The 14,534-nt window shown below is 37.0% G+C and overlaps 1 protein-coding gene across 1 annotated transcript in view; it reads left to right on the forward strand.

Annotated features, from left to right (window-relative positions):
- The first annotated feature begins 3,820 nt into the window (after nt 1-3,820).
- vps37d (VPS37D subunit of ESCRT-I) overlaps nt 3,821-14,534 on the forward strand; it is a 46,532-nt gene continuing 35,818 nt past the window's right edge. The window contains exons 1-2 of the mRNA XM_088012447.1: nt 3,821-4,094; nt 14,237-14,408. Of these exons, the coding sequence (XP_087868573.1) occupies nt 3,972-4,094; nt 14,237-14,408 (295 nt within the window). The 5' untranslated portion in view covers nt 3,821-3,971. The remainder of the gene's footprint in view (nt 4,095-14,236; nt 14,409-14,534) is intronic.

Genomic DNA, 14,534 nt, shown 5'->3' on the forward strand with positions numbered 1-14,534 from the left:
CTCTTTGGTTTTAATCACCACGTCCTTCCCAGGAATTTTACAAAAAAACAATATATCTAAATCAACAATTTCCCAGTTATCCTGATAAAACCTACTTTTAAATACAACCAATTACTAAACTCTACTAAAGACTTTGGAACTATTTTCTATGTATGCAGGAAAATAGATTTAAATAATATAAAGTTAAGAACAACAATGCTTAAGTTGGGAATAAAGCTTGAGGTGAGATTCATATGTTTGCAGAAACAGTGGGAACAAACTGTGTGTGTGTAACTTAGCACAGAATGCTAGCATTAAAACTTTCTTTACTTTTCTTGGTCATATTGACTTAAATATTGAAAACTCTTGATAAATCACATCAAAGAATAAAATAAAGTGAAGAAGCCTTTCTGAAAATTTCATAATGGAGTTTGAGAGATTTGTTTGTTAAAGAGCTGTGAAAGTGCATTTTTCTTTAGATGTGTGTAGCGTGGAGATAACTAAAGCATTTGGAAACTAAATCCTCAGAAGTTTACAGCTCCCCAAACTGCTATGAAGTAAATCTCCCTGACATGAACTTCTTCCTCAGACTCTAAAAACTGCACCGTTTAGACAGATTAATGTTTTATTCATAAGCTGAGGGAATAGCCCAAAACGTAAGTGAAATATTTCTGATGAATATAGTCTGAAATAATCGGGGGAAAAAAGTGGTGGTAGAGGAAAAAAAATTCACGTGTAAAATGTAAAACCAACTTATTATCTGATTCAAGCAAAAATAGAAGTGATCCACTGAAATTAATCAGCATATCTGCAGATATTACAAATTTTTTTCTTATTATGAAGTTAACATTTATCCACTGCAGCAGTGCATTAGGACCATTGTAGATAGAAAAACGGAATACATTTCCACCAAAAAAACTCATAATGTTTTTCTTTGTTTCTGTGCAAATTTTGGCATTTTTGTGTAAATTTGTTTAGTTCTGATGAAATATTTTTCCTAAAACTCTCTCAGTGCTTCCCTCTGGGTTGAAAAGTGGCTACAGCAGTTAAATTTTCCTGTGGTTATGATGGCACAGACACTCCCCTCCCTCCAGTAACGAGTTACAGAGCAAGCGCTGAGCAATAGTGTTTCTCAGTTTTGCGCATGTGATTTATTTCCAACTAAGACACGGAGTGGAATAACTGTGTAAAAGTCGCCAGATTTATCGCTAGTCGCTTTAAAAATGTATTTACTTGTTTAAAAAGGTCTGTATAGGATCTGAAAAGTTGCTAAATATAGCAACAAAGTTAATAACTTAGCAGTTTAGCCCAGCCACTCAACCCCAAACGTGGCCACTCCACTCATTAATTCCGCCCATTTTTGGCTTAATTTTTCAAAGTTTGTCTGGCGAAAGGGGTACTTACCCTTTAAAGCTGAACTGTGAATATATTTGACCTTTTATGGTAGAAACCTTTATTGTGTTTTTATTAGCATGAACTACTCCTACACATTTATGTTGTCATTGTTACTCAAGTCAAGATGAATAATTTCAATTTTTTTGACATCTAGGATGGACAGGAAGTAGAAAACACAAAATATATATTCCATTTAGGTCATAGTAAGGTCATTATTTGACCTTATGCATATAAGAGTAATCATTTGCTATCCTAAAAAGGAAAGTTTATCCATGATATTAAACAATTAATCAATGAAATTAGTCTCATAATCTATCAAAAATCAATCTCACTGGTTTTGCCCTAATGAAGGAAATAAAAATATTATTACATGGTAATTACACTTATTCATACATTTTACTCTTGACTAGAAATAACTGTCTTCAAGAAATGTTACTACAATATCAGCAATGATATCAAGTATCTAATATTTTTCATAGTGTCAGTATCCAGTTGAAGATTTTAGTATTGTGATAACCCTAACTTGGGTACATTCCTATATTTTTTACACAACTAAAATAGATGAAGACCATTAAAAGCCAGTTGGTTTTCTTTATTTTTTCTTCACCGATCTTTTGAGAGGTTCTGTTCCTTTTAAACGTGTCTGACCATATCAACATCCTTTATTATGCCGTATTTAAAGAGCAAAAAATAATATATATGCTTTGTTGTTGACTTCCACCTCTTAATTATTTGCTTGAAGCCTTTTCAACCTTTCAATTCAGTTGTCACTGCTGAAAAAGCCTTTCAGGTGTGAGGAAAACCAGAAGATCAAAGAAGTACTACCTTCATTACTATTTGCTATTTTAAAATAATGGTAGAGTATAGGTATTGGCTTCATCCACTCATAAAACAATAGGTTAGTTGGTTCTTAATTTCAAGGGACCACTCAAGCAAAAAACACAACGTGTAATTTTTGGTCTCTAGTCATGATTCGATAAAATTTTTAGACAGCAAAAAAAACACGGTACTTTCCATTTTTGACAGATTCATCATCAACTCTGTTCTTCAGCCCACAGGAAAGAAGAGGAGCTTTGTTTCCTCAAACCAAAGTTTACACAAATAACCAACGTCTCGTTGCAAATGTGGGGGTTTGAGAATCCTGCAGCCAAGACAAAATCTAAACAAGTTTGGAGGTCAGAAGAACTTCAAGAAATGGTTAAACAGAACAGGATTCCTAGAAGCACACAGTTGGCATATATTGGGGAAAACCAAACTGTTGCTCAGATTCCTCTTTCAGTAGAGTCCAACAAATTATAATAAATGCTTAAATTCAGCAGAAAAGAGAACCTCTTCTATGTTGCTTTTTCTTGCTGAATCATTGTCAGAGAATGGTCAAGCCCTCAAAAGGTTATGAGGGAAACTTTTAAGTTTTCTAAGGGGAATTATTATGGATTAAAATGATATAATTTCAGTAGGATCACAGAAGGATTGTTGCCTGTATTTCTGACTTAGGGATGTGCTGCGAAAGAAACACACAGAAGGAAATAATGCACAAAATATGAGTCTGAAAAGCAGAAAAACCTTAGCATAAAATAGTGATGAGACAAAACAGTTGTTTGGTGAAGATCGATCCAAAGTTGCGAGTAGTCTTGGGCGTCCCCTAGTGGCTGTCTGTCCTTATTCTGATTCCAGCAGTAGATATTATTATAATGCAAAATAAAATACAATTAATGACATATTAAAAATAAAATAAAATGGAATGAAAACAAAACACTAAAACAGCCGTGAGCCATTACTCTTCTGACCTACATAAAGTGACTTTCCCCCTCACTAACCACATAATAATAGCATGTCAGTCATAATTTACTGCAATAGTCATACACTTTAAACATGTGGTTTATTTAAATGAGTAGCTATGCACTGGAACCAAGCCTGGAGTCTAAAAAAATAGATTATTTAGAAAGGTCTGATATCTTTTACACTGTTTATTACTATAAAGCTTTTGTAAACATATATTCTTCCTTCTAAGTAAATATTTCTCATTCACAACATCAGATTTAGTTTGAACAAAATTATATAATCAGATGATCAAAAATATTAATTTGCATACTAATTTTATCTCTGATACTTTTCAGATTTGGAAGTCTGAACTTCAAAGTAAAATATGCTATGCTGCTAAGCTTTGGTGTCCGGTTATCTGAATATTAAAGATAACGTCAAAGCTATGTTCTGTTCAACTTTGGATAATTTTGGATAATGGGATATATTTCGTACCATCTGAATCTGAAAAAACAAAAATCAAAAGTGAAAAAAACTTTAATCTGAAAAACAGTTTTCAACCATTTGTTCAAATCTCATTTTTCTTAGTTAAAAATTATTATTACGCTTAATAAACTTCATGGCCCCAATTTAGCTCCGTACAAATCGAATGCAGAACTATAAGAAAAGCTTTTATTTTGGAAGGATCTAAAGGAAGAGTTGTGGTTTTGCAGTTTGACGCCGCGTGCGGGCGCCTCGCATTCCAATGCCATCGAGATGTGAGTAGAGTGCGGCGGGACTTCGCTGCTTCCCAACGCGTCTCTCCGTCTTCCAGGCGCAGTTTGTACGGGTTAAAAATGTCCAACTCCAAGGAAGGGAACTCCTGTCCCGACGGCTACCGGGCTTTAAGCACTACCGAGCTGAGGGAGCTTTTACACAGCGACGACAAAATGGACCAAATTATTCGACTCAATGAGAAGGTAGGCATCTTCTGTTACACGCTCAAACAGCCAAAGTACCGCTAAATTCATCCGCTAATTCTCCTTCTTTACCACTTCTGATAACCGTTTAAAATTTTAATTATGTGTAATAACTGAAGTAAAAATAAACGTGTGTTTTCGGTGGGCAGTTAGTGTGAAGCAGATATATGTGATGGCTCATCGATTGTCTGCGTGGCGAGCGGTCAGATTTCCAATTTGTCCCCCCCCCCCCCAAGGCTTCCCCACTCCCATCATATTTAAGGCTTTAAGTTTTGATTTAATGGTCACATTTATGCTCTTTTAATGCATGTTATTGTGTTTTGGTCCCTCTGTTGGGAGGAAGCATCAGATGCAGTGTTGAACCCCCCATGCAGCGCTGTTCTGCTCTTTGTGGTTTACATTGGTCCATACATTGAAGGATTATATTATTCATTTATATTATATATTCCCTATAAAATATTCACTGGACGAAACAAATTTCAGGAAAATTCAATCTCAAACTTCTTCAAAGCAATCATAATTAAGTTTTTATTGTTTTATTCCTCATATGTTTCTACCTTAATAAATAAGGATAGTAACAATGATTAAAGCTATTAGCTTGACTTTCCTCTAAAATCAAGTCACTTCATTTTTAATTCATTGCCACCAAAATAACAACGTCATGGTCAGTTTTTCAGTTTGTTTTTCTGTTATGTTGTCAATTGTTGGCTGATCGTGATAAAATCAGCCTCTGTGCGGGCGTGTCTCTGATGACATCACAGAAGGTGGTTCTTTTGAGTTTCAATTTGAGTTGTTCTTTATATTGTCTTTATTTTCATGCTTTTAATCAGTGAGGTTGCTAATGTCTCAAGTTCTTTGCAGCGTTTGATTGCCTTGTATTTGACTCAGTCCATGGGAGGTTCTAGGCGGGGTCCAACGGGGGCCAGCACCCCCTGTTGCCATGTCTGAAAAGTTGCTGCTAATTCAGTTTCTTATGATGATATGTGCTGACTCAGAATCAAAAACTAATTACTGAATTAGTTGGATGAATCAAATATTTCCTTCTTTCTTTTAACAATAAATTAAAAATTAAGGTGTTGCACTTTAAGCTTCATATTTTTAGCTTTTCTTTTGTTTTGTACCCACATGAAAAAACACTTAAACATGTTTCTTTAATGTTGCATTTAAGTCCCAATGACTTTTTTTCTGATATTTTGTATTTATTTATTCATTTTATAACAATGAACATAACCACTAGAGGCAGGATGAATCCCATCAGAGCCCTGTGCGTCTCAGCTGTGAATATGCACAGGAAACAACAATTTTATTCAAATAAAAAAAGACTCAAACACAATTTGAATCTTTCATAATCTGAAAAAATCAATTAAAAATATTTGCACCTCCTGTGATGTCAGTGATGCATCTCGGCCCAGAGGAGAATTAGCATTTTTGTTTCCTCAGGGCGCTTTTATTAAATAACTTTTTATTTTGTAAAACCCCATATTTGATTGCTCAGCTGTTTTTGTTGTGAGTGGACATTCAGTTAGCAAGTTAAAACTGCCCCACTGTATAGCATCTTTAATTTATTTAAAGTTAATATCACCCTCTTAACCACAGCTGCTGCTCCTCTAACCCCTAACCTTTCCTTAAACTCTGTCTTGATATTAAAAATTCATAACCACTGCTACGGTCGCTTTTCCTCCCACGCTATGGGACTGTATTAATACATTTATGTCCCCCGCAGCACTGGGAATGCAAACACACACTCACACTCACACAGATGAACGCAACTTATTGTGCCAACCAGGGGGGTCCGAAACTTTTTCAAAAGCTCTGTTTGTGAGGTCTTTTTCTTTAGTTTTTTTTCCTGTGGACAATAAAAAGCCTACAGGAGGCTGGGTGTTCCATAGCTATGGGTGTGTGCAGTGAAACATAAACCAGCGTGGGTTTAGTCATCCTGCAGTCAGTCGTTTGAATGACTGGGGGGGGTATTAGATTAGAGAATTAAGAACCTAGTTTTAAAATCCCTGAACTGGACATTTAGGTGTGTGACCATCATGTCCCAAAGAAGGTAAAAGCTGAATAATGTTGAATTTAGCTCAGAAAATTAAAAACACATTTTATTTGGGGAATAGAATCCGGGTTTAAAGATTTGAAATTTAAAACCCTGGGATGATGGAGATTAAATAGTTGAATTTCTGACTCAGAGCTGCTGGAGCCTGGGGCTGAGATTGTCAGAGTCAACGGATGTGGTAATTAATGTGCCATTAATACCCAATACAGAGCTTGTGTGGATTGGATAATCTCAGCGATTATAGCTGGAATCACTGCAGGTGGATGCATGAAAACATAAACAGCCTCTCACTTCACTAAATATGTACAGATTGAGGAAATGATCGCGCTCTGCGGATGAACAGTTGGTTTTGGATCCTTGATTTCAAGGATCTAGTGTTTTCATTGTGTGCTTTGGTTGCTTTCCGCAACTTTATTTTGCTACATTTGTAAATTGAAGGGAAAGCTGTTGCTATGTTCTTAAGTGATGCGTGTACTTTGGGTTTTTAACCATGGACAATAGGGTTAACGTGACCAACCTTAACCTTAACCCTAATCCAGACCTTATGTGTAATGTTTCTCATCCCGTCTCTCTGCTCAAACTGTGCGCCCCCTTGACGAGTTTGTGTTAATTATGGTTGTTATGTAAGCTGCTTGGCTTAATCTCCGGTAATGAATGTGAATCATGACTGCTGCAGTCTGCCTTGTGCGGTATAACTCCTTACTGGAGATGCATCAGATGACATTTCACTCAGCCAATTAAAAGTCTGCAACGAGTTAATTCCCAAGAATGGCAATGGAGAGGATGGAAACTCCTTATAGGAAGTTGTGTGTTGATAATAGTTGATAATAAAACATTGGATCGTTTAAGGGTGTTTTCACACCTGGCTGTTCAGTAGACTCGAACTATCAACATTTGTTATATTTTCAACTGCTCTAGCTCTTTTTCTCACTGCACTGTGTCAAACCAACCAAACCCTTTGAAAAACCTGTTCTCCTCCTCACCTGTGGGGGCGCTGCACCAAGAATGACTGAAGGAAATGACAGAAAAACCTCTGAAGAAGACACTGAGCGCAACTCCTTCTTATAATTTTGAACAAGAATGAAGTGGCATCAGATTTTAGTAGTTGTAGTGTTTTTCTTTTGTCTTTGGCTGAAAACCATGATCCATTTCTTCCGTCAGCACAAGACTTGCCATTTTTTTGGTTGTACTTACCCAGAATACCCTGTGCTACAGTCTGCTTCCTGCTTTTGGAGTGCGTCTCCGATCTGCTTGGTGTTCACATGCGCATTCAGATCACCGGAGTTCACTTCAACCAAACTGAGACAGAGGTCTCTGCAGGTGGACCAGAGTTCACTTTTTTGGTTCAGTTACACATTCACACCTCCCCAAAAGGTCAACACTTGTTAGTGAGCAGTCATTAGCTATTTGAGAGCAGAGGTGACTTAAAATAAAGTTGATTTGTATAACACATTTCAGCAACATGGCAAATCACAGTGCTTCAGATGTTAATAAAAGAAAAAGCATTTCACTGCAGTAACACAATAAAGTCAGACTAGAATTAGTCAATGTTCCATTTACTACAAATCAAGGGCATCTGTAAATAAGTTTTTTTAGCCTTGGTTTAAAGGAACTCAGTGTTTCAGCTGTTGTGCAGTTTTCTGGAAGTTTGTTCGAGATTTGTGGAGAACAGAAGCTGAATGCTGCTTCTCCATGTGTGGTTCTGGTTCTCTGGATGCAGGACAGACCAGAGCCAGAAGACCTAAGAGATCTGGAAGGTTGATACAACAATCTTTAATGTATTTTGGTACTAAGGCCTTAGCTGCAGCTAAAGGAGAACGCTGACACTCTTGCAGTAATCAGTGCAACTAAAGATAAACGCATGGATGAGTTTCTGTAGAGTAGTCCTGAAATACTGAAATGCTCTTCTGGTGATAGAAGGACAACTTTGTATCTGTCTTTGTGTGTCTCTTAAGGTTCAGGTCAGAGTCTATCGCCACATCCAGATTTTTGAAGTGCTTTTATTTGCTTTTTTACATAAAAATAATTGATGTTTGTGTTTGAAAGGTGCTAAATATTAGAGATTCAAATCTTCTAGTGATTTGATTCTGATTTTTAGGGTCACACTTGAATTCATTTTTTATTCAGAAGCCAATTTTTCTATTCAAATGGTCCAGATATTCCGTTTAAATTATGTGACTGACAAGAGAAAAAGACGGTGTACACAAATAGAATATTTATTTAAAACAAGTCAGGTTGTATGCTGTATCAAATACCATCAGTTTATGATTAAACAAAAATAAGTTTGTGCATAAAATTATGAGACTTAAATTATCAATATTAACTTTAAAAAAATGCAATATTATTCAGAGCATTTTGAATCAAAATTCCCAGGACAAGGATTTGGGATTCTTAAAGATTTCTTTTTTATTCTGCACCTCTAATAAATGTCTTTTTTTGTAGATTTTCTAATAATTCTCATTAAGAGTGAAGTGTTCGAGTACCAAACTGGTGCCAGTGTTCACTTTGTTTCTTCCCATTTTTTCTAACTTAAAAAAAACACCCATAGTGGTGCTCTCTAATCTTTGCATCCCAGCTCAATAGGCAGTCATCCACATGCTTTAGCCGACAATTTCCAAATCCGTTTGTGGGTTTTGTTGTTCTTTAAAATCATGCTTAAAGGCAAAACCCTGTGAAAGATCCAACAGAGTAGACTCCTTTTGTCCTGTCAGGATGTCCTGTCATTTCACCTCCAGGCGATGTGAAGTAAGTCTGAAAATCAAAGCATCAGACGGAGGGAATACACGCAAACTTTAAATGGTTTCTCATATCAAAACAGTGAAAGTGTCACTCAAACCTGCCAGCTTAGCAAATGAGCTGCAAAGCCAACCGATGACACATCGCACATCTTCCTTTGATCCGCTTCTGTAATAAATCTCGTCGTATCAGCTTTAAACTTTTCCCTAATGTTCCAAAAAAAGACGCTGCCTTGATATTTACAGGCCAGCCCTTGGTTTCTTCAAGTCTGCTGCAAACAGATTCCCTTTCATGGAAGCAACTCCGGCCGCCGCTTTTGTCCCAGGCTGTGTGTTTAATTGATGGCTGCAGACAGCGGAAACCTCGTTAGGACTCAGACTTGTCGAGGATGAAAGAGAAACGCCCATTTGCTTCATTTCATGCGGCCAGACGAGTGAAACCACAGCAAACAACGACAGAGCTGCATCTCGTCTTCTCCAGAATCCCCAAACATCGTTTGTGGAGGATAGTAAACGCTGTCAGAGTTTCCCCTCTAGCCCAGGCATCATAGTGCAGAAGATGCGCCGTCCCTCAAGACGACAGCGGTTGTTGTTGGATAAACAAGATGAAAACGAGACGTCCTTTTTATTCCTGTCGGGGGGGGGGGAAGAAATGGGCTTTTTAATGTCTGAAAGGATCGACAACTGTGTGAGACATTCTACAAACTCCTAGGCAAGCCGCAATAAGCAATAAATAAATTAATCGCATGATAAATTAAAACGAGCTCTGTAATTTTCATTTACATGATTTATCATTTTTCTTTTTTCTCTCGCTCTAACAAAAACTGGATGATAAATCTACAGTCCGGTGCTCTGGTTTCAGACAACACCTTTTTAGAAGGACAGTTTTATTTAGAAAGACTTCACAATTCATTTTCATTTGCTTGTTTTATTTATTTGTGCTATTTGAAATGTCTTGCACATCCTTATTCTAATGTTCATTAGAATTTAAAGTTTGATCTTTGGGAATGTGTTTTTGTATTATTATGCCATCACTGGAACATGGTCTCAAACAACAATATTATTGTTTAACGCAATAACTCCTGGGATAATTTATTGCCATCAAATTCCTCTGACTTCTATTGATTAATGTTTTTGGGCTTTTGAAGGTTAATTTTTGAACATCTGGATTTTTTTTCTTCACCATTGCACTTCCTTGAGTGATGTCTGCCCATTCAGGGCGATCATCTTGTTTAAACAACATATTTTACAACTTTTATTTAATTGGAATTTGAATTAAGGTAAACTTTATAAGTAATATTTAGTTAGCGTGGCCCTGATACTCTGTCATATAACTCACAAAAGAAGACATTTAAATAAATCACTTTTTAAAAATATTTTTGTCACTTGTAATTTATTTTGTTAGAAAACAAAGTGAGGAAAAAAAAATTGATTGGAAAAAATCTGAGGTTTCATTTTTAAGCCATATCACCAGTCCTAATATGTGGGCCATTCTGTGAATTCCTTTGAACTTGGGACCGGCTTTTAAATGACCCATGAAAATGCAAGACAGATGCGGTGTGCAGCGGCGGGTCCTTCAGGCCCAAAGTGACTGCTGACCCTGTTGAGTTAGAAACGTATCCGCCCGAACCGCTGGGACGGACGAGTTTTGTCTTCCATATCCTCACAGCGAGGACATGGGAGACAGCAATCATTTGAATTATTTATGGCGTCTTTTTATTGTTGTGGTGACAGTGTGACTCTGGACCCCTCCCCCATATGTCCAAATATCTGAATCCCCTAAAAGCAGGACAGCTGCATTGAGCTCTGCATCCCAAAACGATCTTGCTTTCACGCTATTTTAATGCTTCCAGGTTTATTCTGCATGTTTGGCTGTTTGACATTTGTCTTCAGTGGCTACAGATCAGCTTAAAGTAAATCTTTATTTTCACTTAAGCCTGGCAGCTCGGCTTTATGGGCTGCGATTTTAGCGAAGACCAAAATGTTAATGTGTTTGTTCTGAGCAGCTGCAGGGAGATTGCATATTAAAGTATAAATAGCTGATTCTCTCAGGTCTGTTGCTATCTTTTCTTTCACTCCTCTTCGTAGATTCACGAACAGCGAACCTGATACATGTGATTCATGCATCACCTGAATACATACAATACAGTGCCTTGCAAAATTATTCAGATGCCTTGGATTTTCTTTTTTGCATGTTTTTCACCTGCAGATGGAACTGAATATAATAACACTTGAAAATAAATATCCTTTACTGTCCCACATTCTGCAAATTCACGGGTTCCAGCAGCAAAGGAAGCAGGCAGGTTTAAAAAAAGGTATAAAAAAAAAAAAATAAAAAAAAATAAAAAGATTAGTAATTAATTAATCAGATTTTTGTCACAGAAGGAGCTCTCCTGTTAAGCAACAACTTCCTGCATAGGGTAGAAAACATTGGGTGTATTCACACCATCCCTGTTCAGTCCACTTTAATCCAAATCCAGTCCGTTTGCCTAGAAACTCTGGTTTGTTTGGTGAATGCTAATAGAACCATTGGTGAATTCTGGTCCGCCTACAAATCTGGATCATGGTTTGGTTGAAGTGAATTCTGGTGCTGTTCATATGTGAACACCAAGCAGACAGGAGACCACTCCAAAATTAGGACCAGATTACAGCGCAGGTAATCCATGCTAGCAGGAGAAATGACTCCAAAAAGACAAAAAGAAAAATCCTACAGCTGCTAAAATCTGACACTACTCCATTTTTGTTTACATGTCATGAAGAAGAAAGTTGTACTTACCAAAGATCATCTTTCTTTCTTCAGAGATTTTTGTGTTGTTTCGTTCAGTGGTTCTTGATGCAGCGCCTCTGTGGGCGAGGAAGGGAACAGGTTTTTCTAAGGGTTTGGTTCATTTGACACAGTACAGTGTGAAAGCGAATTTCACCAGTAGAAAATGTAACAAATCTTGCAACTGTGGTCCCCAATCAAACCAAGCCTAGAGGAAAATCAGGTGGGAAAACAACCTAAGTCCAACAGTAGTAATGTTTTAACCAGTCCTTCTGTCTGCCTCCACCTTCATTGGTTCAAGGTGACATCCAGAGCTTGATTTGTAAAAAAAAAAAAAAATTAAAAACATGCAAACTTATGCAGTTAATTTTATTTGTACATCTAAGAAATTGTGGTTGTAATATGAAAATATGTATTTTAAGCAGAAGTTTTTCGCATCTCCCTGACCGACTGTCACTTTGAGAATATGATTTCAGCTGCAAAGTTATTCCCCAGCAGGTCACTTAACATTTTGGACCTGTTGAGTCTGTGCAGCATTAAATGATAAGATGACCTGCCGTCAAGCACTCAAACCTGTCTTCAGTCAGGCTGCGTTAAGACTAGCTGCTCTGCTTCCTGTACCTGCAGAGAGGATGAGCTCTCACAGGATATGGTCTCTCACCCATAAACAAAGCCCATCTTCTCATCGGCTCGAACAAAGTCAACCAATGTCCTATATTTGCACACAGAGACCCCTCCTAACCCCCACAGATTGTGTTTGAGTTTTCTCTTGGTTTCCAGGGAGTCCTGCTGGTGTTAAAAGCAAACATTTATCAGCCTCCAAACTAACCACAGAGCTGGCCTCATTTACAGCAGATTTCCTTCAAGCTTTTTCAGTGAAACGTTCCTAGTCTGGTGCGTCATTGTTGCTTCATATTAGAGGCACATTTTGCCACATGTTTTTAGAGTTTAAATCATCTTCTTTGCTGTCAAAATGAGCATTTAATTTTTTTTAAAGACTAAACTGGTGGAAAGTATGGGAGTAGTTGAAGTTAGGCAATGGTTAGCTGTGGGTTTGGATACTCTGTAAGGTTTTGTTGCACAGTGAGCATCTGAAGAGATGACTCTTACGTGCTGATGTGCGGAAGAACAAATCCTAATTGTGTAGAAAATAATACGCAGATGAATTAAGATAAACTAGTAAAAAATGCATAGTTTGCAGGATCTCCTGACTGAACTAAGCCTTTTTATATTAATTTCCAGTTCAGTCTCAACAAATTTGACATCATGAACACTTACGTCCTTTTTTTATTTGTAAATGTATACATTTTCTTTCTTTTTTTTTACATGCCTTTGTTTGAACTTTATGCTTATAATATAAACTTTAAAGTGGAAATCATTGCTTACATTTTATTTTGTGGCATACAATGAATGTAAACATTAGCCAGAGTTTAATGTCATAAAAGCAAAATAAACTTGTGGACGAAGATTATACTTTTAGAGATCGAAGAATAGACAATATATTTATTAAAAATGTGTAGCTAATTGTAATCGTATGAGTTTTTTTCTCTTCTTTGAATGTCCTAAAAATCACAATATAAATTTCATGTATTAATGTTATTAAGGACAAGCTATACAGGTGTTACTCCTGATGCAACCAGCAGACCTGTACTAGAAGAAAAATGAAACATTTTCTTGCGTTTTGGCCTTTCATCCACATGAAAACTCTGCTTAATATAACTAAAAATGATTATTTATAAAAACTCTGACAAAAGGGGAAACTTGTGAAAACTGGATTTGTGTTTACGTGTGTTCATAGGAAAACTGAGATTTAGGATGCCACACATTAGTCGGTGACAAATAATGTGCCAATATATCCACATACTAGTTTTTGAAATTATTCCCAATAAGCATTGTCTTATGTTTTAATGACTTTATATTCTAATATGCTACTCAAAAGTTGTTCAGCCTATATATCTGTCCTCACAAATTATGTTTAATGCCTAACAGGAAGTTGTGGTTGTTTGAAGCAATCTGATTGGTTAAATTATTGAATTATTTGCTTACAACAAACTCATATATCTCGCTGAAAAGTTACTTGTAAGTTAGTTTTTCTCTTAATTCAAGTGTACTCAAATATTTGCACCAAAGTAATTTGTAATATTTTATGTTTTTGCAGTTTACACTGTTTTACTGTTACACGTAGATCACCACAACATAACTGTTTGAAAAATTGTTCAAATTTGTCTTGAATATAACATGTTTTGGCATTTTTCAGCTTTCCAAAAACAATCATCTTTAAAAAAGATTCTGGTAACAGTGCGGTTTTCTTTCTCTCAGACCTAAAATACTTGGTAAGGTATTGTGTTTCTGCAAAAAAAAAAAAAAAAAAAATCTAAGATGGGGACATTGTAACATTTCCGTGTGTGGAGCAGATTTATTTTCTAAACCAGAACTTTAAGGTGTCATCTGCACAGTCTTATGCACCACAAGCCCAGACTGCACAGATGTTTTCCATGCATGACTGACTCATCACGTGAGTCCGAACATCCGTCATGTTGTTAAACGGAAAACAAATTGACCTCATTTGACTCTTTTTCTTCTTTTGCAGTTCCAGGAGCTCCAGGTTGATCGGGAGATCCAGCTGACCTCCAACCGGAGCCTGGCCGAGGAGAGCCTGGCTCGACGACCCCGCCTCAACAACGGCAAGCTCCAGCTGGCAGAGAAGTACAAGGAGCTGTCCAACCTCGTAACCACATGCTGGGAAAAACAGAGTCAGCTGGGTGAGTTTGCCTTGCTGCCGAGGAGACATAGATTTAGGGATGGGGAGGGATGGGGCGATGTGGTTCTGGTTTCATGCAGCTGAAATGTCAGTGATGGCAAGGTCACTGGTTTGTATCTACGGCCGG

The sequence above is a fragment of the Poecilia mexicana genome, unplaced genomic scaffold, assembly GCF_051168715.1.
Source record: "Poecilia mexicana isolate PSO_F unplaced genomic scaffold, ASM5116871v1 scaffold_14, whole genome shotgun sequence".
Classification (NCBI taxonomy): Eukaryota; Metazoa; Chordata; class Actinopteri; order Cyprinodontiformes; family Poeciliidae; genus Poecilia; species Poecilia mexicana.